Here is a 26,267-nt window from a genome sequence, read left to right on the forward strand (position 1 = left end):
GAAGTGGCACTTGACCTTGAATGTCATTAATGTCACATCATTTTTTCCCATTGCATCGACCCCACCACACAGGTTGGTGTCATCACCAAACTTCTTGAGGGTGCACTCAATCCCACTGTCCATGTCGCTGACACATCAAAGCATTGCTTTTCAATTCTGCACTGTAGCAACTGCAGGACAGTGAAGCCTACAATCTCCTCTTTACTTCTTTGCACCATTTATAAAAATGTATGTGTATACATATATACAGACACACACACAGATATTCTTAAAACAGAGACTGGGTAGAACACCAACCTTACACACACAAAACTGAAGAAATGCTGTTCAACATCTGATAGAGCAAAAAATCTTGTTTCTCAAAGATCTGAGTATAGTTCAAAAGAAAACTAAAAACTGTAACAGGCTACTTGTAGTAAAATGGCTATTTAAAGTGGAATATCTGTTTCATGTAGCCTCACAAATGAAAAGAAATAAGATGACGTGTACTTGTACATCAAATCATAGCTGAATCCCACATTTGGGTCTCTCAGTAGCCTTGAAACATGCCAGCAGAGCAGTGAAAATTAATGTTCAGAATGCCCAGAATTAAGTGAAAATTAGCCAGAAGCATCAGATAAGCTTTAGAAAAATAGATTACCTGTACAACTTACTAGCTTTGGAGAAATAAGCTATTGATGACTGCATTTTGGACCCAGTGACAGAGGAAATGAAGTTGAAAAGACTTCTTAAGTCATAAGCAAAGAGGTAAGGTGAGGAAGAAGTAACAGAACATATGCAACTTAAACAGGAAAAATAACCAGATTTGAAAGGAGAAGGGGAAGGCCAAGGTGGAGAAGAAGAAAACCTGAAAAGAAGAAACAAGAATTAATTAATTGTAGTCAGAGACTCCATTTTAGTTACAAAATTTCAGTTTCTTACCACCATAATCAACTTAAATTCCTAATTTCAGTTTTTCTAAAAAAGGTCATTAGGGACATTATATAAGTGCATTCAGACACTAAAAGACATGTAATGCTGCAATTCTGCTACTTCTTGGGCAGTTGTTCTTCAGCCTTCAGCCTAAGCAACCACCCAACGCAAGGCAATCTCTCAGCAGGACTCAAAGTCTGTTATGTCTTATTTGTTCAGCATGGAACCAATGAATTCACAGTTCATTACTTAAATGTCTGTTACCATTGTACCTCAAAGCACAAACACAGAACCACAATGTCTAGGAAAGAAAGTAAGAAATAAAGTGAAGAAAAAAGCTATAGTCTTGTAAGATCAACTCAGTAGAAGACTTAAAACAACCCACAACATTCCTATAAATAATAATACCATCTTCACCACACACAGAGTCATATTCAAGATTACAGTTTTGATGCATAAGCCTCAAGGTAATTTTAGTTTCATACACATTTGTAAAAAAATCACTGCGGCTGTGTTTTGCTAAATAAGAAACATCACAACACCCGACTCATGAGCCTAAATGAGAGAAGGTTCATGTCTCAGGCTGAACCTTCTTTGCAAATTCTCCCACATCCAAAACCAACTTACTTCACACCTTCACGTTTCCCGATTACTGCTGCACATTTTAATCTGATTGCTCTAACTGACTGCATTCCAATATGTGAGCTGATTTTTATACAGCTATGGGAAAGTATTCATTCTGTAGTTGGAACAGGAGGATGCAGCTAGTCTCTAGCAAAGACTACTGTACTAGGTACACCTGAGTGAACAGGGCGAAACTGTCCTCTTGAGAACTGGTATGAAATGAAATGTTCTCAGAAAGATAGAAATAACTGGTTTCTGATAGGACATCACACCTGGTGACTAAAGCCAAAGACAGCTAGATTTGGTAATTTTGGTTATGATTACAAGTACCTCTATTACATTCTCTGCTTTAGTATCACATTTTTACAGAGCGAAATGGATTATTATGTTTTCAGAGATTCTTATTTGAACTGTATTCTTGATGAACATGGTGAATGTGGTTATTTGGTGGGTATTTTTTTAAAGAGAAAAACTGAAAGTCCAATAATAGAAAAAGCATTTGTTTTCTTGAGAGCTAACCATGTAGCAACAGTACATGAAGTACATAAAAATTATTCTTATTTAAAATTATAGCAAGGCATAGTCAGATCACGCATTGTGAGTCTATCTGCCTTTCAGAGAGCACTTTCAAGCTTCCCACCCCAACCCAAATACAGGAGATACAAACACACAACATTAAGCATATAATCAGATGCAAAGTAAAGATCTTGAGTGCAATGAACACAGGGAAAAGATGCAACATCCCACAGAGAACCAGACCATCCCAGAGAAGAGATCTCCATCAGCAAACAGCCTCTGCAAGAACAGATTACAGGCAGGTCTCAAGGAGCTAATATTGGAGGCAGAGCAACAAGTAGCTCAAAAGCTGAAACAGGAGGTTAGTGAGCCAAGGCAAAACACAGACTGGTGCCTGCTGAGGTCAGAAGCCCAGCAGCAGCAATAGTTGCCACCGGAAAACATAAATGGTTTTGGGCAAATATTGAAAACATCGAGCATAAAAAGCCCCATTAGGTGGTTTACTATTTGCATTATAGTGAACTATTGCTAAAGACTGAGTGTAGAGCTCTTAACAGAACACACATTAACTTTTACTACTTAATTTTTCTTAAGTACTTACTTTTTCTTACTTCTAATAAAAATAAGATCTGAGTATTTAGAAAATTCATCAGCTTATTGTTCATAAAACCTAGTGCATGACATCTGCATCAGCTACTCTGTGTAGTGCTGGTACACAGAGCATGCAAACAAAAGACTCATAAGGGCACAATACAGGGGTTTTCTTATACTAGTGACAATCCAGTAAAACTTTAGTCTGATGGTCCATAGTCTAACACTAAGTTAATGGCTTATTAGTTTCTTACGAAAGAGAACTCAAGTGGAAGCAAATCACATTCACTGCCTGTTTTGTCTTTCCATGTACCTCATACAAACAACGTTGCCTACAATAGGTAGAAACTAAGGAAGAAAAACATCTAAATCTTTTTTGAGGCTATTAGAAGGCAGCCATTTTCTGATACAGAAAGTTAGATCATTGTCACATACACAACATTTCTACATCTTGGGCTTGAAATATCAATACATATTTTAATGTTATGATAAATAAGCATATGAAATTTGACTCTAAAATTGTTATGATTATTATAAACCAGTTTCTGCCATTCACTGAACAAAACTATTTCTTTTCATACTTTGTAAGAGCAAAAGTGCATGGTTGGTTGTTTTGGGTTTTTTTTTAAGCCAGCATGGCAATGTTATAGCTTTTTCCATGCATCACTGCTGTGCAAGCTGTAGTCTCCAGGACGCTAATAGGCAAATAAAAGAAGTGATATTTCACCTTCCTTCTAAGTCCATGTGTGACGCACCTAATAAAGAAAAGAATTACTCACCTAGTGGTAATTATTTACGATGATTAAAAACTTCAAGATGCTTTTATGCAGCATCTTGGTTTTTATGTGAATTTTTGATGTGAATACTGAATTACACATTTTAATAAACATTGCTTGGCTGTTAGCATATGGCACTGTAGCACTTGTATATTTTACATTGAAAGTTTATTCTTAATCACAGTTATTAAATGATTTTCTCCAGAGTGACAGGTACTTTGCAGCTTACCTGGGAAATGAACTTCCTCTCCTGAAGGCCAGTAACCTACTTAAAGCTTCCGCTTTTCTTTTTAGGGAGGGGTTCATAGCAAGTGAACAAAACACTGCCCATACTGCTCCTCTGCAGGGAAACTGATTTGTGATATGCTTAAAAAAATACCTGATAGATGTCAAGTATTGGCTTTTAAAGAAAAAAAAAAAACAAACAACAAAACAAAAGTCATCCTTGAGCTGTTTCCAGATTAATTTTCTCTACATCAATTCTTTCCATCTGTCTCTCTCCAGTACTAGACCAACAGCAAAACTTACCTCTGGAAAATTAATTGCCTCTTAAACATCTGTGCGATGCAAATTTCAGCACTCATCCTGATAAAACATTTTTTTGTATGCCCCAAACTTGAGTTTAAACAGAAGGATGGGAGTCTGAGTGGAACACTACATCAGTCTCCAGTTTACATGTAAATACAATATGGGGGACATTGCAAGGTGTCTACTAATAGATAAAAGCTTCTAAAAATCCAAAGGCAATACATCAGCTAATTCCAATTTTCACTGAAAAAATTTGTACTCACAAGTAATTTAAATTACAATGATAAAAGTTTATTTTATTACATTCCAGGGCCCAAAATGTCAGTTTTTACTACAGTTACTGCCAAGCACGCTAACTGGATGTTGAGCCCCTTTCTAATTCCCTTCATATTACAGCTGCTTTTGTATTTTGGCTCTTCACTATCTGCCTGAGTATAAGTAAATCACTGTTCTTTACAGAAAGCATGGCAAGCCCTAATCAAAAACACAAAAGCTCCAACCTTTGTTCCTACTCTTCTTACGGGAATGAACAGTTTCACTCTTATGTAAATTTAGAGTACCATGCTCATCTGCTGGCTTCCTTTGCTACCTACAATTTGTTTCCTAAAATCATTCACAAATGTGACCACAGATATATTGTACCTTTCTCTGAGCCAATATAAATGAATGATTTTACATTTTTGTGTAGGGCTGGCATTCATTGCTCTAGGCCCACACACACACACAAAGCACAGAAGACTCTACAAACTAACTGCAAACAAGAGAAAAGGCTCAAGCAAATGTTACTTCCTTTAAAAGCCTTCTCAGTTGTCACCTACACTGCACACAAAAAGGAAAGAATTGATCTGCCTGGTTTCTGAAATGGTAGCAGTCTGGAGGCTTGTACAAATAATTCCAGTAAATGAAGCATTTGCTGCTAGCTGCTGACACACAGGATGCTGTGGATTTGTGCGTGTCTAGCTGCTCAGATCGAAGAGAATTAACATGAACCCCTGTGGCCAAGTTTCGATTGGCCTGGGACAGTCTTTTCTGTTCATTTACTTATTGCAAAACAGGGAGGAGTCATCTATGCTTGAGTCAGCTCCTCCAGAAACAAAAGAAATAAACGAACTTGTGATCTAAAGACAACAGTTCTTCAATTTTTAAAGTACACTATTACAAGTTTGGGGACTTTTTCTTCAGAGTATGAGAAACAGTATGCACTGACAGTTGCTCATTTACAGCGAAAAGATCACTAAAATCAGATGTAGCACATAATACAACAACTGCAATACATACTGTAATTTATCTGGCTTTCCAAACAGTAAACACAATGTCAGCAAGATACTTGCTTTAAATCTTTAAGTCAATTATGTATTGGTTGCCTTAGCGACATGGTACAGAAGATATTTACCATTTACAAATTGTGTTAAGATAAGCAATAGTTAAAATATTGCAACAGGTAGTCTCTAGGTTAATTATGAAGTTTAGCAGTGAGTACCTAAGGTGAATATGTGGGGAACTATTAAAACAACAAAGATTCTTTTCCTTGACATATTCACAAGTCAAACATCATAAACAAAGAACACAGTTCTTCCTGCTTTATCTCTCAACCTGAGGAGAGCAGCAACTCACAAAGAGAGACTGGATATTTCAGACTGCTAGATATGCAAATGTCAGCAATCTCGCCAAAGCATACCAAAACTGGACTAGAACACAGTGAAGTATGGAAAACTTGGGCCTTAGAAAGAATGGTGGCAGTGGCATTTGCTCTGAGAGGCTGAGAAACCAAAAGGAAGTCATCTTTATTTCAAGTTCTATATTCAGTTTAAACTAAAAGAAAAATCCCTGTGTTAAGTTTTTCTGTGGACAAACAAGATAGGACAGCTGTAAATTATCCCTATAGTTTAGCTGTCTAAATATTTGTGAGTGAAGATACATTTTCCATTAAGTAAAAATAGATAATTCAATACTAAATTTATACCATATAAAAAAAAGTTCCTTCAAACTCAGATTTTACTCTGACAAATTTCAGCCAAAATTAAACAAATAATTATGCTAATGCTTGCTTTTGTTTACTGCTACTGCGAGGTGTGAGAGTCACTCCAAAAATTACCTCCAAACACAAGATTTACAAAACAAAGACACCACTTGAGGGAAACTAAAATATATAACTTTGCACTGCCTGCATGCTACCATGCCAGCTTAACTCCTGAATGCCTATGCTGGGAGTAAGATTATGTCAATGCCTTAATTAGTGGCTTTACCTTACATACCTCACTGTCTAGATAACTGTTAGCCTGTCCATGCCAAGAAAAAAAAAAAAACAAACAACCAGAAAAAGAAAAAGCTGTCATTAAGGTTAAAGGATAAAGCCAGTGGCAACTGAAGAAGGTCAGCAAGCGAGGAGAATAAGTTCATTTTAATACAGGAAGCGGAAGTCTGTATTATTTTCAGAACAATACTCTTCAGGGGCACAAGCACAAACCCTCTGTCTCCCAAAAGACCCAATTTACCCATCCATGGTGAAGCATGGACGTACAGAGCTGTCATATGCCCCTCTATAACCACTCACTGGCCTACTCTAAATATTTGCTCTGTACCTGATGGGCTTTTCTTCATCTACTAACACAATGAAGGGCCAGGGGAGGTGTGGCTGAGCTGCTGCACATAATCTTGATTCAAAAGACAAAAAAAACCTGGGGCCCTTGCCATCCGGGAGAAAAACTGGCTGGGACAGCACAATATTCACCAGTCGGCTTTAAATACCTAAGCACTGCTAATGACAAAATACTGGTTGTGAAATACCATCACTATGCACGGTTGAGGCTGTGCAGGAATTAAACAGAAAGAAAAGCCAAAGACTTCTACTTCTCACCCATTCAGGAATGCCCCCTCCTACCCCCAGCATCAATCCCTGCCCTACCTTTGTGCTCACATCCTTTCCCTACCAGCCAACAAGGACAGAACAGTACCCAGCACCACCTGCAGATACAGATTTAGGAACATAAATTTAGGCACTCAAATATAATCTACCAGATGTTCATTTTCAGCTGCTGCTGAAGTCGGCTATGACTGTGGTTTAAGTTTTACTTATGAAAAATAATTAAAAAAAAAAAAGAGGAAGCAAAAAAAAAAAAAGGCAAAAAGATGTCCCATTGTATATTCTGTATATTGGGGGGATGGGGAGAAAGTTAATTTTCAAGAGTCTCTTACTTATAAAATGTTTCCTTTGTGCTGATATGCTATTTATGCTGCTATTTTTTAATATAAATACCCCCTCACACTGTGGAACAAACCTCATCTTTACTTACAGAACCTAACAGTCTGCTCCCCTCCTTGCACACTGTCATGTCTTTTACATGGATTTATTCTTGCACCATTCTTCAACATGAAATTTTCTTTAAATTCTTCCCAATTCTTGCTATGAAATATCTCCTTTTCCTTTCCCCAGATTTTCTCAAGATTGTCCAAACTCTGAAGATCAGCACAGGTGAAACCTCAGCAGTACTAGGTTGCACAAAATAAGGACTCATTTACAAACCATGAGCCTCAATATAGATCCCAGTTTGCTTTATTCTGGGGCACAGCATCACACTACTGCACCTATCTAATCTGTCATGCACAAGGACATTTAAACCTCTTCAGTGCTGTGCACCTGATCTTTCTCCCCCAAGAAGACTGTGTTACCATTCATGAGTTGGTACTAATTTTGCATTGTTTCTCTATTTTGTTTTGAGTGTAAATTCTGTTCTGCCAGCTTGCTGCCACTTGCAAATTATATAAATACATACTATCCCATCAATTAATGCTCAATGAAAACACTGTCCAGTCTGGAGCACTGTATCAGACTAAAAGAAGGAAAGATGCTACATTTCAATCATTTTAAAGATGGGAAGCCACACGACCTCCTTAGGTTTCAGGCAAATTGCCTGAAAGCAGTAGAGAAAACAACGAACACTGCACCCAAATAGTCATGTTTTCCCCCTTTCCTCCCCCAGAAAGTATATGCTCATTCTGAAAGTTTAGGTTTTCTTTGAAGTGACAAAATGTGTATCTATAAGAAAGTCTATTCATATTTTTCACTCTCTCCAGGCAGAAAAGCTAACAAGCTTAACATCCCACTGCACTCCATTACAATAGAAAGAGGAGATGAGAAATATACACAGGAACGTATTTTGCACATGTATAGCTTAGTATAAGCCTGCAAATTTATTGCTAAAGGTCTTGGTATGAACTTTTTGGCATTGCAATATTTCAAGCAAGTTCCACAGAACAGCTTGCATTTTCTTCAAATCCAGTATTTTCTCAGCTTACTTTCTTGACTACCACTCTCCTCTGACATTGTGAAACCAAGCAGTTTACATTATTTGACATTGCACTGGACACAAATCTAATTAGCTGGATGACAGCTGCACTCAAATGTAATCCTCTTTATTGCCATTTTGGTTTACTTGCACACATACTAATTGTTTTGTGATTTTTAGTAGAAAGTGCCAATATCCTCAACTCCCATGGACTACAAATGTTTTGTGTTCTCAGTACTTTAAATCATACATATGTTTTGATGCAAGACAAGACATCTGTTAAATGTTTAACAAATTGAAATTGCAGTCATCTAAACTTCATCTTTATGGAAGTAGCACAAAGACATTAGAGATGAGAATGGTGACATGTTAGATAACTAATCACTGCGCAAGGACAGTAATGAAAGTCTGCATCAATACAATGGTGTAGACCAGCTTTTCCCCCATGATATTCACAAGTAGGAACCTCAATTGTGTCTAATCTCATTTCCAAGACGAGGGTAAATACTGGAAATCTAGACACTTATGAACACTGGTCTGTAATCCTCCTCTCCACTTTTTGACATACACATTTTCACACAGTATTTACGACCAGATCTTCCTCTTTCCACCTTCCATCTGTTTTTCCATTATCTTTATACCATCTTTGTCACTTGCTCTTTATTATTCTACTCTTTCAAAAGCCTAATTTCTTTAAGACTCCCACCCTAATGACATGTGAATGACATGGCTGAATGACATCTACCTCTTCTCAACTGCCTTCATTCTCTTCATCAGTCGCTTTCACTTCCTTTCTGTGTGTCTCACTTCATTCCACTTCATTCCCAATTTGTCCTTTCCCACAGCTTTCCTCCCATTAACAAGAGATCATTTGCCTTCCTCTTTCACAGAAGTTAATACAGGGAGTATATGTTGCCAACAGTCCTCAGTGATTAGGCTTGGTTCATGAACATTGGCCAGATGGAGTAGTCTCACTAGTTAGACTACACAAATTCAGCAGCTTCAATTGCAGCTACACAGCCAAAACAACAGCCTACCACCAGATTTCCTGACAAGCATTTACCAGAAAATAACAATTATTCTGTAACTGCTAAAATGGGGGAAGGAAAAAAAAAATAAATGAAAATAACCAGATGACTATTTATGCCCTAAATTTTGTTCTCTTTAGATCTGACTTGGTTTGCAGGAAATGTTAGTCTTGCCAAATAATCAAGGAATAAAATAACTAGCACAGTTTATACAAAGTTAAGTTTGTACAGATGAAAAGCTTGAAATTCTGAAAACCATATTATATTTTTCAGATATTCTCTCCTACAGCTACTCCAGAAGAATCATATGATTCAAATTATAGTTTCCAGAGGAAGTCATTAAAGAGACTTTCTATCAATGATGGTTTTGTATGTTTGCACTTGGCCTTTGGCACAGACTCAGTCTATATTTAGAATGCACAGTACAGAAAATGTTTGAAACCAAAGCAATTTAAAACCAAAAAACCAATCAGAATTCCATTTATAATACAAAGATTTGCAGAGACTGGATGATTCTCACTTACATTGTAATTCTAGACAGTTTATAGGAGTTCCACAGGTTTTGAAGAGGGGAATGCAGTAACCAGCCCTACCTACAAGTGCTACTGTCTGCAATAAAACCTGGAACATCAGGTGGGACGCTGGCTTTCTTTAAGGAAGACTGGTTTTTAGATGGCAGTTACAGAAATACCATAATAAGAAAACTGAAAGACTAATATTTTTCAGCTACAGAATATCACACGTTAGCTGTTATCCTTCTGAGTATAAAAATGCAGTGCTCTCCCCAGTAACACTCGTGGGTATATGTTGTTTCGGTTTGTGTGTAGGGTTTTTTTTTGCCACCCCCCTTTATTTTTTCTTTTAACCTGTGACAAGATCCTTAAGTGGATTTCTGATATGCATGCTGGTTTCTCCATGCTTTTGAAGGCTGTTTCGGAGTTCTGGTCTCTGCCACTCAAGCCATTTTTGTTTCAAATCAAACAAAAATGTAATCACATTTACTAACCTAACACATCATTACCATTTACTAATACTTACTGCATAACTGATGTGTTTAAATTAGCATTCTCAACTAGGCTTACAACAATGTTTTCATATTAGTATCAACCATTTGTGTACAATAATGTATTAGGTTGGCATCTAGAACTTCTCAACATCCCTTGAAGCCTTCTGAACTATTATGATTTAAATACACAGAAGCAGGAGTCAGTTATACTTCAGAAAGATGAAACATGACACTTTCCCTTTCTCAATAGTTCTCCAACCAAACCCAGGAAAAAAGCACACGCTGAAAAACAAAGCTAAAATATACTGTGGGCTTCAAACGACATTTAGCACCAGAAGTTCATCTTCTCTCATGAAAAATACTGAACAGTACAAATAAACCCTTCGCAGAAGTATTAAAGTAGTGATAGCTAACAGGCGGATAACATGTAGTACTACAAGCAGATGACTGCAGCCTCCCCAAGAGCTACATTTGAAGACCTGACAGACCAAAATACTTAGCTGATTGACGGGAATTATCTGACCAACATTTTCTGTATTCTTATGATTGCCATTGATGATGCAAGGCTATTCATGCATTTTTGTAACCTTGTTTCTTTTGAAAATGCCTATTGATTTACATCAGATCAAGATCAAGTCAGATAAACAAATTTTAAGCAATTCAGAGGACACAAGTCATTCCAGACTTATTAGAGAAAGGCATAAAATAATTGAGCAAGTACTTCTCTTATAAGGAATTTCCAAAATGAAGGAATTCTGCATTTCAGATTAGGTAGCTATCCAGTTTTATTTCACCTAAATTACATGATTCACCCCTCTCCTGCCACCCCCCCAAAAAAACTAAAAAAAAAAAAAAAAAAAAATGCTACTTAAGATGTCCCATTGATCAAGTTATTTCAAGCGTACCTACGGGGAAATGCAAAAGGTATTACTTTCACTGTAGAAAGGTCAAGCACAAAAAAAAGTTTAACGCAATTCTAATGAACAAGAAAAAAATTTGCAATTTCCCAGACCATGTGGCAGATCTGATGGAAGTTTTGTTTTATGAAGCAACTGCAGATAGAAGAAATTATCTTCCATCCCCCTCAGGTCTTCTTAGCAGTTTCAAGAAACATTACAGAGCAACCTTTTTCATCTGCTCTGACTACTACTACTGAATATGGAGAAACACTGTTGTGAAATTCAGGTGCTTCTAAAACATGAGCATACTTTAAACAACTACTTATCTGCACAGTTACCAGCTGAACAACTGCATAATGGCATGAATCTTTTTTCTTTTTAGTGAGGTCAAATAAAAGCTGCAAAGGAATTTTGCTCCACGCATAGAGAACTGACACAGAATACTCAAACCAATGGTTCTGTTGTCATAGGCACCAACAAGGAAAATGCATTTAAATGCCAAGATTTTTAAGAAAACCTTTACTGAACTGGTATTGTCAGACCTACAACTTTACCTTAGGAACCAAAATTAAATCGCGTTAAGAAAAATTCTGCCTACAAAAGAGCACAGGGCTCAATAAACCAGTAGTCCTGAATGCCCTCTCTGTCAGTGGGTTTGACATGAGGGCATGCCAGGCTGCAGGGCTAGGCTGCCTAGCAGGTAGCTATGGAGGCAGAGGGACAGACCTTAAACATGCAGTAAGGCAGGAGAGATAAGACCAAAACTGCACTGTTTAGCAGCTGTGAAAACAGTTGTCTCCCCTGATTTCATCTTTTTTGCATAAGTAGTTACCAGCATTCCCTTTACAAGTACTTGGAAAATGCATAACTAGGTGCACTTTTATCATTATTCATAACATACAGAATAAGGCTGTCCTAGGGATTCATCGATCAAAAAACTATTGTGTCTACTACTATTATATAAAGTGTCTCAAACTGATGCACTAGAATCCTGTTTCCACTTATGGTTGGGAAAGATTTGTGGAGTAACTTCAAAAGCTCATCTTACAGTACCTTTTTCTTGACCCCCAACTAACCAGATGGAGAGCTTCTCTTCTGAGGAAACAGGTGCCTACAGCAGTCATCAAAGCATCAGCTCCACCCATCTTACCAGATCCATTATTGAGAGGACTGTTTTCATTGCCCTGTAAAGGTGGCAATTCACATGGATAAGGGGAGGCACCCAAAGCACTGCAAGAGCCTAAACCAATCCTCAGATCAGCAGCAGTAGCACTACTGCTGGCAGAGTTCCTTCTGGTATGCAGTATGTTAAATTCTTTGTAAGAAGCAGCAGTACAGTGGGCAGTTGAACCTGTATCTCTATTCAACTGCACCAAAATTAATGCTGAGACAACAGAATTACAACTTGATCATGAACCAAAGTTACCTTCGTTACCTTAAGCACATCTACGCATTTCAAGTGGCTTAGGCACTTTCTTTTCTGCGCCACTTTACATCCTAGTTAAAGATGATAGAACAGGCTGTGATTGCTCACAAGTGTACATGACTCCATATGTTTTCAGTTCCTATCAAGAGTTACACTACAGCCTTGCAGGGCACTTAGTACAAATTTCAAAAGCACCCTAGTGGCATAGAAGCTGAATTTTGTCATAAAGCTCCTTGTACCACTGCAGGTATCCAAGGGCCTCATAATCCTTTGGGTTTTTTTAATTGAATCTTAAGGCTTTAAGGTAATTGACTACTCATAGTAATCAATTTAGGATAGGAAAATTAGTTGATTATATCCCATGTTCACTCTCTTCCACTCCATTTGGTTGGGTTTGCGGGGTGTTTTTGGTTTTGTGTTGTTTTCTTTTTACTCAATGCATTATTGCATTTATAGAAACACAAGCTTTTAGCTTTTTACAGCAATCTGCAGTAAACAGTATTCTTATTAAGCTTAAAGAGTGATAAGGTACCTACACAGATATGTACTGGCAAGCATACAAGCAATTTCAGCACATTAAGTACTATTTTCCTTAATTCATCACATTTTTATGCGGTTCTAATGGTTACATATAGTTATGAATGAAGGGATTGTCATTTTAAAACTGAATGAAATTATAAGCAGACTTCTAGAATATACGCATATGAAGACTTTCAACACACAATTTACCTGGGTGTATTCTTTAGAAAAGTAGCAAGATTCTTTCTATATTAAAAAATTAAGATCAAATCAAGTGTAATTAAAAAATTTAGCCTTTGTAAGCAAGCATTGTCATGAAACCTAAACCATCTCTCAAATACATAACCTTTAATTTATTAAAAAAAAAATAATCCAAAACCAAGAAAACCCCCACACCCAAAAAAATCCCACACACCCAAAACACCCCAACCCCTCCCAAAAAATCCAAACCTCTCTCCCCCTCAAAAAAACCCCATGCACTGAAGATGACTTCCAGAGGTCCTTTCCAACCTCAGCTAGTCTATGACCCAGTAGCTCAAGTTTGTATACAGATATAAATTCCCCTTCACCCTCCCCTAATATTTAAGTCTCTACTTGCCAAACTGAGCGTATAGAATAAATACCAATTTGAAACATTTCTATGGCTAGGTTGTATCCATTATCTGTCTAAACCTATAGTCTCTCTAAGAAAAATCCTAACCTCAGAATCTATATTCACAGAAAAGAGTTGCTTATTTGGAATCACAGAATCATAGAATAGTTAGGGTTGGAAAGGACCTTAAGATCATATAGTTCCAACCTTCCTGCCATGGGCAGGAACACCTCACACTAAACCATGCTTCCTAAGGCTCTGTCCAACCTGGCCTTGAACACTGCCAGGGACGGAGCACTCACAACCTCCCTGGGCAACCCATTCCAGTGCCTCACCACCCTCTCAGTAAAGAATTTCTTCCTTATATCCAATCTAAACTTCCCCTGTTTAAGTTTGAACCCATTACCCCTTGTCCTGTCACTACAGTCCCTAATGAAGAGTCCCTCCTCAGCATCCTTATAGGCCCCCTTCATATACTGGAAGGTCTCCCACACAGCCTTCTCTTCTCCAGGCTGAACAGCCCCAACTTTCTCAGCCTGTCTTCATATGGGAGGTGCTCCAGTCCCCTGATCATCCTCGTGACCCTCCTCTGGGCTTGCTCCAACAGTTCCATGTCCTTCTTATGCTGAGGACACCAGAACTGCACACAATACTCCAAGTGAGGTCTCCCGAGAGCAGAGTAGAGGGGCAGGATCACCTCCTTCAACCTGCTGGTCAAGCTCCTCTTGATGCAGCCCAGGATCCGGTTGGCTTTCTGGACTGTGAGCGCACACTGCTGGTGCTGGCTCATGTTCATTTTCTCATTGACCAACACCCCCAAGTCCTTCTCTGCAGGGCTGCTCTGAATCTCTTCTCTGCCCAACCTGTAGCTGTACCTGGGATTGCTCCGACCCAGGCGTAGGACCTTGCACTTGGCATGGTTAACTTCCTCCATTATATATAAAAATATACGTATACCTTCATATATACCTTTATTTTAACTTTCCAGACTCTACTGATCTTCTCCGTGAATAATTCAGCAATCTAAATATTAAAAAAGCTAATAGTATACTCCCTGACTACGTTGTGCAAACAGCAGAAAGCTTTCTACACAGCCAGGTTCAGCTGACATGATCAACTCAACTTTCATGGAGTATCAGAACAGTTTGGGGTTTTTTTTTTCCCCGATCATTTTTTGAGATGCTAGTTGTATAGACAGAGATGATTAAAAAGAAACAAAACAAAACAAAAAACAAAACACTAAAACCAAACAAAAACCAATTCCTCCTTACCATTTACATTTAGAAACACTTTTAGAAAGCATCTTATGATATCATACAGAATGCAGACAACACTGAAAGCAACATACAGGGACAGAATTTATTATAAAACAGCTCTTTCTGTTTAAATAATTTAATCATAAATTTGATTAAATTTAAATAAAATTTAAATTTCATTGCTGTTTAAATGAAAATCCAGGTTTTCATAGCCCTGGATTGGGGTTTGTATTGTGGGAAGGTTGTGGGGTTTCTTTTTGTTTTGGTGGTTGGCTTCTATGTTTCTTGGGACAGGTTTTGGGGTTTTTTATATCCAAAGAAGCCAAGCAAACAAGAAACATACCTTCTCACCCACAGCCAAAATAAGAAGGTGACCTCCAAGCTTCACAAAGTGTCCTGGTTTTGGCTAATTAATAGATGCTGTGTTGGCCAACAATTGCCAGTTTTCCACATACAGCCAGTTTTAAATTACTTTTTAATAACATTAAAAGCAGGCATAATATATATGCATTGTGAACAAGGAAAACAAACTAATCTCTCTTCAGTACAGAAGAATAAAGTCATTTAAGGAAAACACAGAATTAAAAAGCTGTATTCTGGCTGCAACTATATTGAGTAGGGTACTGTGTACATATAAAGCCTGAGAAAAGTGAAACACTGAAGACTTCATACTATAGCAATCCTAACAGTCTTGTCCTACACATACACACACATGTATATAGCATAGCATTACATATCTAAACTACAAGGTCTTCAGTCTTGGAGATGCCAAACTCCTGGAAACACTCTACAGCTTTCAACTCAAGGAGTTACATGACAAAGGAGTAAAACCAAGCTATTAGGTAATTTTCAGTTACTTTTTTGACTTGTTTGCTTGCTTGTTTGGCTAAACTCAGACTTGGCCACTTTTTTGGGGAAAATTTCAGATTATACAACTGCACTTTGCAGACATTTCAGCTCCTGAAGTACACCAAGCCACCTGGTATTTAGAAGAAGATTAAATACGCAGCTTAGAGTTTAGTAGTATATACTGAAATCCTTTTAGTATGCCAGCAATCCCAGCAATAATTGAAAGCAGAGAAATCTATTCATTTCCTTAAACTTTCCATTTATTACAAAATATCAAAGTAATGAGGCTCTCCTTAAGTGAGGGTTCAAGACCATTTTATTCCACATAGACACTTTTCATTGCAGGACCTGTAGACACACTGGAAGAGTTTATGATACTGTTTTAAAGCTCACATAACTCCTACAGAATGCTGCTGCACGGAAGTATTAATTCTCCTATTTTCACTGACATTTTATTATAAATCATTGGGTTTGAACATAACCGTTGACAATGTCCCACTTGTATTCATTAATACATTGAAACAAACAAAATGAAGTGTTATCCATAGTTTTTTTTGCCATGAAATTTTTACTTGGGTAAAGCAGTCTCTTCTTTGTACAAGTGTGGGATTCTGCTCAATTCCAAGACTGAAAGCAATATTGCATAACAGCCAGGGATGCATTCATGTTTTAAGAAATGATGTAATCTCTCCATGGAACACATGTTTAAATTTTGAATTTCTGCACATGGGACAAAAACTGACAAGTACATCGCTGAGTTGCTCTTAAGTTAACCGGTTCATGTATGATATCTCACTGAGATTTAGCATTGAAATAAATTTTCATTCTTTTTTAAATGTTTGGTTGACAAACTGAATTAGGAACATTAAGTATTTCTAAAAAGAAAAGAATTCTCTGAAAGTCATAAACTCAGATTGAAGATTTATCAGAAAACCTCTGACAAAAGAATAAATAGCCTAGCAATTGTATTCGCACACATTCAAAGTCTGTGCTTTGACACCACATCTTCTCTCCCTCCCTTCTTCCTCTCAAAATGTAAACTTCATCTTTTATTACAATGCTGGGAAACAATTTGAAGTTGACTTAAAGGTATGAAGAAACATACAGAGACTACATTTTTAGCTTACTCTTGATATTTACAGCAGTAACGCATGCAAATTTGGCCTTAAGTTCACCACATAGTGACACTTCTGTTTTAACAAAAAAGACCCTAGTTTTTATTGTAATGCCTCCCAGAACATGCAAAGCTCTTCCCTTGCGTTTAACCAACATTTATATAAATATTTCACTAATTTGATTGAAATACCTCATAAATTTGCTTCAATTATGGCATTACAGTTCCTAACTTTATTTTTTATAGTCTCAGCAGCTTAAGATGCAAAGAAGGAAATACTGAACTCTGCTTGCAAGATGGCTTGCAAAAGACAAACTTTAAGGAAAAAGCGTGAAACCAAAATGCCAAGCAATGAATGCCAGAAGTGCCCATTGCTATTTATTGCTGCCTTCCTTCTAAAGCCTTCAATGCCATTATGTTTTCTCCCATCCTGTCATTCTCCTTAGATATGAATTTGACATGCTATGTACTTGACTTGCCTTTGAAAGGTGCTAATGAAAAATAACATGTCAATTATTTTAATAGCAAACTAGATTTAAAGGTTACTGAAGCTTGAGGTTTTAAACAGAAGATGAAAGAATAAAATCGGGTGAGAAAAAAAATACGCAAACAGAACATGGACTAGATTTTTTTTTTTCTTAACCACCTTAAAATTCACCAGCAACCAGAGGAGGGGAAAAAAAAAAAAAAAAAAAAAAAAAAAAAAAAAAGAAAAAAACCAACCCAACAAATCCCAGAACCAGCAACTGAAAGTACAGGTAAGTGAAATAAGAGCAGCCTAGGAAAGACAGATGAGAAACAAGTGGGTAACTTCAACAGATAACATGTGTCATAGATCAAAAAGAGCTGGGGACTGTAATCTGGGGAAAGCAGAAGTAACATGAAAATATGGGAAAAAGCACCTAGAAATAAGAGCAACAGAAGTGCAGTAAAAGCAGAGGGTTTTTTGGTTTTTTTATTCCTATGCTGCTTATTACTCAAATGTTATTTCAAGGTTGTCTGCATTCTGAGCACATACATATTCCCCAACCTCTTTATGATTGTTGAAATACAAAGACACACCTGTATTGAAGGAGGGGACAGAAGGTGTTAAAGAAGAAAAAAGAATAAGGAATATAGGCAAAATAAACTCACATATATCCATTTTCTAAGCTTCCTAAAGAGCAGCTTTGATTACCCTCAAGAAGCACTGCTGCAAATAACATGATATTCGCCTGCTCCCAATGCATTAAATGCTATATATTCATACAACCATATGGTGAAGCAGACTGAGGATACAGTTTGGGTTAAAACAGGGTTAAAACAGCTAGCAAATGCACAAAAATCCCCTCTTCAATAGTAAAAATTACCTATGATTAATTTTAAGCCACCCTGGCTCCCTATGCAACAATATAAGCAGCAGTAATAGTGCAGAAGAAGGGGCTGCACAACAGTAGAGCAGGATAGGTCAGTATTTTGGGAAAGGAGTGGAGAAAAAAAAACAACATTAGCTTATGTCTGCTTTGAAAGTGTTTGTGGAACTGTAGCATCTGACCATTTAGGATTTGGCAATCTAATCTAAACTTTTATACTGCTGAATATACCTTTTAAGGACAATTAACAGCATTCCTAAGGAACAGTAATTGTAACAGAATGAAAGAGTATGTCGAGAGCAAAAGGGGAATGCTTAGAGAAGTTAGTGTCTCTGAGTTTGATCATTAATTCACTAGACCACAGATCTGAGATCTCCAGAAATGAGGTTTTATTATGCCCTGAACTCTTCAGCACCCATGCAAACAGGGCAGACCAATTGTTTCATTATGGCTGGACAGGAATCAGTCATTACAGAAGTGCTTTAAATTGTTTCACTTCTCTCTCTGAAACCTTAATGTTACGGGATTTCTTTGTTAACCTGAACAAATGGCTTGCTTGAAGATGCTACTGGAAGATTTATATTTGTTCGTGCGTTTTCTAAACACGTCTTTCAAAATACTTTAACCCTCATCACCCCTCATTGCTAGAGCAAGACTGCAGCATCTGGTGTTCATTAAAGCCAGGAAATTCCTGGTTTGCTCTTTATGAAACTGTTGAGAGTTGATAATTGATTTTTTAATTCTAGCCTTTGCAAAGAGGTGTTTTATAAATTTCATATTTAACAAACTTTAGTTAGCAATTTCTTTTAAATTCTGCGTATGCTAAATCCAGACATCAGTCTTCCGCAAATCAAAAAACTTCAGAAAGTATTTATCAAATCTGAGTTGATGAATTACCATGATGACACTTCATATGTAGTATTTCACAGTCATCAATTTAAAAGTTGTAATCTATGTAACTTGCAAAAAAAAATCCTAATTTAGCAACTTAAAGAAGGCCTACCAGAAAGCTGGAAAAGTACTTTCTCCAAGGCTATGCAGTGAAAGGGTAAGGGGGAACTGAAAGAGGGTAGATTTAGGATGGACAAGGCTTTGAGCAACCTGGTCTAGTGGAAGGTATCCCTGCCCATAGCAGGGGGGTTAGAACTAAGATCTTTAAGGTCTCTTCCAACCCAAACCATTCTATGATTCTGTGAACTTGCGGGTCACTTACTCTTAGTGCTTTAGCTTCACAGTAAGTTTTTTTCTTCCCCACACCAACCCCTCCCAAAATAAGAAAATCCTAGGTCTTGAACAGAATTTAAGGTTCAGAAGGGTCTGAAGATTATTATGCACACCTTGTTTGTAAATTTCAATACCTATGAGTTAGAATTAGAAACAAAATACTAAATCGATAAAGTCAGAGTAGGTATCAAAGATCTTAAAACCAATTTTTAAGCAGTAAGAACACTACATTAGGCCCTAGATATTTGATACAGACTGAACACCATGGCAGAAACACTACAGCTAGAGATGTCTTCCTATTTATTTTTTACCTCTCATGTTTTGGGAGGAGAGCCGTGAATGACCAGAGGCCACAACATACATCCACAGAAAGTAAAGCTACTGAAACTGGCAAATCATACTGGAAAGATATGACAAATCTGGTATCACATGATTACAATAGGGTACGGTGTATTGCTGGGGCATAAGACTGTCCATCTGTAACTGTTTCTCTCTCACTGAATGACTGCTTATCAGGCACTCTGCTCTCAGCCAACAGGATGGGGAAAGATAGCATGTTCTGAGTTCAAGTCCCCCGACAGCTAGCCAATTATTTGTTGCAGACTCTCCTCTTAATCACAATAGGTCATTAAGTGAAACTAGAGTATGTTAAACACTTAAGAGTTTTTTGCCTATATAAACATCTGCTGTAGCTGCAAATGGGAAGCTAGTGAAATGCAAACAATTGATACCGCATGTAAACAGAATTTATAAGCTACACTTTATTTCTCAAGAAATAGGAACCTCAAAGTTAAGGGGTTCTTTGTACACATATTGTAATTTACTATCTATCTTAGGTGTATATATACACAACTTCCTAGAGCAAAGCTAGCCAGACAGTAAAAGGCTTAATTCTAGATGCACTCTGCAGTCCACAGGCATTTCAAACATTTTCTTAAAAGTATAGTATATTGCTAAAACGCCTAGTTTGCAGCCAATCATTATTTAAAGTTTCCTTTGGCATAAACAGTTTCCAAGATAATAATTCCCACTGCAGATGCACTTAGCATGCCCAGCTGTATTGTGTTCTCTCCCCTCAATTATTAGTTTTATTATCAGCTCATAATTTTCAGCTGATTTCCCCTAGTACTCAAATTCATTCCATATACTGATAAAGCTTCACCACAAATCTAACATTATATTCTTTTTGAAATCACTAATAAAGAGGTTAAATTAATCTACACATAAAGATGCATCCTTAAGTACCAATCCAGAATAGGAGCCAGCCACCCTTAGCCCTCTGTTCATGGCCTTTCATCCATGCTTCTCATCTTCAGAATTTGGCTCATTTAGATTTGACCTAAATGTAGGTACTGATTTATTTTTTCTCTTATCCCCTCAAAAGAAAACAACAGCTCCTACCTCAATTTCCTGAAGAGCTTGAGATGTATACCAATTCACAGCACTTCAGGCAGAAAGCATGTAGAACACTACAGGTAGAGCACAGGTCTGCAGAGAGACCTTGTCACTCCCATATCACTATAAACGTTAATTCCACGTATGAATATACACATACAACACTTACGTATTTTTCCAGTCTGAACTCCTTACCCACTTCTCCCCTCTCAAGTGAGATTTTTTTTCCATGCAAGTGTGGAAAAAAATTAATCAGTTTGTATTTCAATACCACATAGAGAAGTACCTCAAAGACTGAACGTCACTTTACACCATAAAAAATGTTATTAATCCTGCACCTTTCTAAAGAGATTATTTCTCTTCCCATGAGACCTTCTTCATTTACAAAGGTTGTTTGCACACATCTTCACCTATGCATTCTATGTGTAATGTACAGAGAAATTATTAAATTCCACTTTCTTGGTTTTTAATGTGTATTAGCCTGAACAGAAATACATGCAATGTTAAAAATCCCTCCCAGTTTAATTTTTCCTGCAGAAGAGAAATTAAGTATTAGTTTAATTCAGTCACAGTTATGATTCTTTAAGAACTAGATTCTTTAATGGAACTAGAAGGCTTATTTCAAAAGAGATGTTCCAGACTGTATACTTGGTTAACATTAATAGACTGTACTTCCAAAGAAGCATAAATTTAAAAATCCCCCATAATACTGGCCATTCCTAAGAAATAGGTCTACTTACATTTCTTAAAGGAACATGATGAGTATGTATTGTTCTAACTGGGCTTGAACAACACCTATCTTTGTACTCTCTATATAGTACTTTGCACTATATATATATAAAACCCCATAGAACTAACCTACAGTGTTACCAGGAAGACTAACTTCTAAAAGCTGCACAATTGTTCAGATTAGATGTAGCATTATACAGAAGAAAGCACACATGCTAAAAGACAGAAAGTAGAATAGTATCGATAATAAAGTACTTGTAAAAGTACAAGCTACTTACAGTGGGTTTGTAAGTCAAATACCTACATAAAACTGAGAAAACTTTAAGAAGAAATTCTTTTACAAACAATAGACTTAAATGAAAATATTTCACGTGCCCAGTATTTCCAAGGTGACTCTAAAGAGAATTGTTTATTCTCTGGTTTTATTAAAACAAATGTCACCCCATTTAAAAAAAAACAAACCCGCAAAAAACAAACAAAAAAGCCTACAAAAACAAACCCAAACCCCAACAAAAACCAAAATACCTTTCTTTGATTTTGCTCCAATCTTCAATTTTGATGGCCAAGCAATCTGTGTATTTGTTTCTTCCATAATCTGTTAAAAAGAACACATGAATAATTACATTTTTGTTGTTTTTCTATGAAGTCAACAGGTCATTTTTGGAAAAGATTACATTTACCATTTTAAAATGTTGACTGTTATTACTTAAAAATAGCACAAGTCATTAACTACTTTTGTATCTAAATTGGAGAGACATCAATTTGACAGGTGAACCACTCGGTCAATAAAGAACTGGCTGGATGGCCACACGCAAAGAGTTGTAGTCAATGGCTCAATGTCCAGCTGGAGAGCAGTAATAAGTGGTGTCCCTCAGGGATCGGTCTTGGGATCGGTCTTGTTCAACATCTTTGTCGGTGACATGGGCAGGGGGATTGAGTGCGCCCTCAGCAAGTTTGCCGATGACACCAAGCTGTGTGGTTCAGCTGATATGCTGGAGGGAAGGGATGCCATCCAGAGGGACCTTGACACACTTGGTGCCAACCTGATGAAGTTTAACCATGCCAAGTGCAAGATCCTACACCTGGGTCGGAGCAATCCCAGGCACAGCTACAGGTTGGGCAGAGAAGAGATTCAGAGCAGCCCTGCAGAGAAGGACTTGGGGGTGTTGGTGGACAAGAAAATGAACATGAGCCAGCACCAGCAGTGTGCGCTCACAGTCCAGAAAGCCAACCATATCCTGGGCTGCATCAAAAGGAGCTTGACCAGCAGGTCGAAGGAGGTGATCCTGCCCCTCTCCTCTGCTCTCGGGAGACCTCACTTGGAGTATTGTGTGCAGTTCTGGTGTCCTCAACATAAAAAGGACATGGAACTGTTGGAGCAAGCCCAGAGGAGGGCCACGAGGATGATCAGGGGAGTGGAGCACCTCCCATATGAAGACAGGCTGAGAAAGTTGGGGCTGTTCAGCCTGGAGAAGAGAAGGCTGCATGGAGACCTTCCAGTATCTGAAGGGGGCCTACAAGGATGCTGGGGATGGACTCTTCATCAGGGACTGTAGTGATAAGACAAGGGGTAACGGGTTCAAACTTAAACAGGGGAAGTTTAGATTGGATATGAGGAAGAAGTTCTTTACTGTAAGGGTGGTGAGGCACTGGAATTGTTTGCCCAGGGAGGTTGTGAATGCTCCATCCTTGGCGGTGTTCAAGGCCAGGTTGGATGAGGCGTTGGGTGACATGATTTAGTGTGAGGCATCCCTGCCCATGGCAGGGGGGTTGGAACTAGATGATCTTAAGGTCCTTTCCAACCCTAACTATTCTATGATTCTACTTTTTTGTTTTCTTGAGAAGAATTCTTGTCTGGTGGTAGGTTCTGACTATTCAAAACAAATCCAAAGAGCAAACCAAGATGCTTAACAGTTTCCACAAAGTTCAAGTGACTGCTGCTAGCTATGGCATGCTCTAGGTGCACCTCAGAGAGCATTTCAAAGCTTTACAACTCAAAAATTTCCTTTTTTATCTTAAAATGATTTTTAAGTAAAGCCTACTTAATTTAAATCAAGCCCTTTTAAGTCTCCATAAGCCAAGACACACAGGTTTGCCTGCATGGGTTGTTGTTTTTGTTCTTTGCCTCACATTTACCTGAAAGCAACTTTTCACTGTAAGCATATCCAGACTGATTAAGCAGTTCAGAGTGGAGATTTGACAGCATTTATTACAGCACAGCGTGCAACCTATCTGTAAATCTCAGAGTACCTAACAGGGAAGAAAATGAATGGACCTGAAGAAAAAATAGGTACCTGAAGAAAAAATGAGGACCTGAAGAAATGACTAAGATTTACCCATATTAGCTCATGACAAAATGGCTATAGGATGCAAACAAAATGCATCTAAATGGTTTTAGGATACCGAGAGAATTCATCTATTAAAAATCATGCTGGGCTGCAACAGACAAGGCATTTCTTGACAGAAACGTTAATTCTAGAAGGCTCTGATGAATTTTCTCCTGGAACCAACAGTCCAGTTCCATTCATACACAGACAAGATTTTGTACAGCAGAGCAAAAGGGTCCTCACACCTCTGAAAATTTCAGTAGCTCACTATAAATGAGATTAAGAGTGATCAGTTTGAGTATCTCAATTAGAAAGTGTCCTAGAATCACAGAACAAGTTTGAAAGAAAAGGACTTTTAGAAGTCATTCAAGTCCAACCTCATGCTCACAGGAGGATCAAGTGTAAAGTTAGGTCAGGTGGCCCTGGCCCTGGGCCTTACCCACTGAGCTTTCATTACCTCTAAAGAAGGAGATTCCACAGCACCACTGCACACTTCTTCCAGTGTGCGGCTACCTTCACTGAGAAATTATTTTCTCATATTTTGAGGTTGCCTTTGCTCAACTTTTGCCTGCTACCTGTTCATTTTTAGGAGGAGCCTGACTCAACCTATCTTCTAACCACCTGTATGGCATCTGAAGACTGCTATTGGATGACTTTTACCTCAGCCTCTCCATGCTGAACAGGCTCTACTCTCAGCTTCTTTTTGTACATCAATTACTTCAGGCCCTTGATCAACCTGGTGATCATCCACCGGAGTCACTCTCACTTGTCAGGATCTTTCCTGGGCTGAGTGGGACACAACCGGACAAAAGTACTCCATACGCAGCCTCACAATAAGAGAGCAGACAGGAGCAGCCGTGTCCCTTGATCTGCTGGGTCATACTATTTTAGATAGTGAATCTACATAAAAATACATAGGCAAGTACTAACTATTAAGGAGATTATTTAATACATATAACAAAACAAGTAAACAAGTGGTAACTGTAAACTTAACCTTTAAGCTAGGAGAAAAAACAAGCAAAAATAACAAACCAAACACAAGCAAACCAAACAACCTACCCTTAAATCAAACTAACTGAAAGAATATTTATCATAGAATCATAGAATAGTTTTTGTCTGCTGTAAGGAGGAAAAAGGTAGGAAAAGAGGAGGAGAGATGGTAAATCAGGGTATGGCTCCTCCTGTAAAGGACTATTTCTTCAATTTCCTCAGAAGGACTAAACAACATAAAAATTGTGTTTTTCTGATTGCTGATACAAGTGAGAATTACCATACAAAAGCCAAGACACTACCCAAAAAGGTCACCTCAACAGAACTGGGAAGGGGGTTAAGCCAAGCAGTACATTTTAATGCCCCTAATCATCTGCAAACATAAACAATAAAAAATATTTTAATATAATTAGCAAAGCCACTTCAAGGAAGAAAATGAATGCATTAAGAACACAGTTACAATAGTTACAGTACCAGTAAGTTTCCCATAATAGTACAATTCAGATCTAAGGCAGACTTCTCTAACTTCTTCCTCTTCTTAATTCTTATCCTCTGTAGCCAAATCCCTAAGACATCACAACACCTGCCAGATTAGTACACCACGTGGAAAAACTTAAAGTGTCAGCCAGGCTTCATGATACTATATTTCTGGTTTCAGCAACTATTGGATAATAAGTTACAGCTGAAATAAGACATTTCCAGAAGGTTGAAATTCTATCAGCAACATATACATACTTTCACAATTTTCCAATCCAGATGTGAAGAAAAAAAAAATCTGTTTAAAAGAATTCACGTGTGTCTGATAGAGGTCTTTGGGCCAAGATTAGTTGCACAACAGGCGATGAAATACACAGAAAATAGGAAGGCATTAGCCAAAAGAAGAGAGATGCTAAAACAAAGAAAGGTGCAGGACTGAGATTAATATCCAGTATGAAAGGAAATACAAGACAAGAGACAGAAGAGGAGTGAACAAATATCATTCAAGACAAGCATTACATCCCATCAGTCTTTTACTTCTCAATACTGAAGACTTCTGTCTTAAAGACATTAAGTCTTCCACATTTCTCATGCTAAACCCAATCAAAATTTCCGAGATCCACACATTTTGGGGACATATGATAAAAATACATATGAGGATCTTCAAAGGATAAGTAGTCTAAACTGCCAGCCACTGAAATTTGGTCACCTAATACTCTTAAGCTCTTTTGAGAGTCACATTTATGATTAGAGAAAAAAACTCAACTCAGTTTTGTCGCTACAAAGAAAAGTTTATCTCCTGTCTTAGATAGTCAGGAAGAAAAAAAAGTCTGGACGCATTTACATGAAAT

General features: G+C 37.7%; 1 protein-coding gene across 1 annotated transcript in view; it reads right to left on the reverse strand.

Annotated features, from left to right (window-relative positions):
* The window catches only part of BICC1 (BicC family RNA binding protein 1), a gene marked incomplete at its 3' end in the record, with an annotated part of 109,145 nt that overhangs the window by 33,073 nt on the left and 49,805 nt on the right, over positions 1-26,267 (reverse strand). The window contains exon 3 of the mRNA XM_080621588.1: positions 22,148-22,217. Within this exon, the coding sequence (XP_080477714.1) occupies positions 22,148-22,217 (70 nt within the window). The remainder of the gene's footprint in view (positions 1-22,147; positions 22,218-26,267) is intronic.

This window comes from Psittacula echo (assembly GCF_963264785.1).
Source record: "Psittacula echo genome assembly, chromosome: 6".
Taxonomy (NCBI): domain Eukaryota; kingdom Metazoa; phylum Chordata; class Aves; order Psittaciformes; family Psittacidae; genus Psittacula; species Psittacula echo.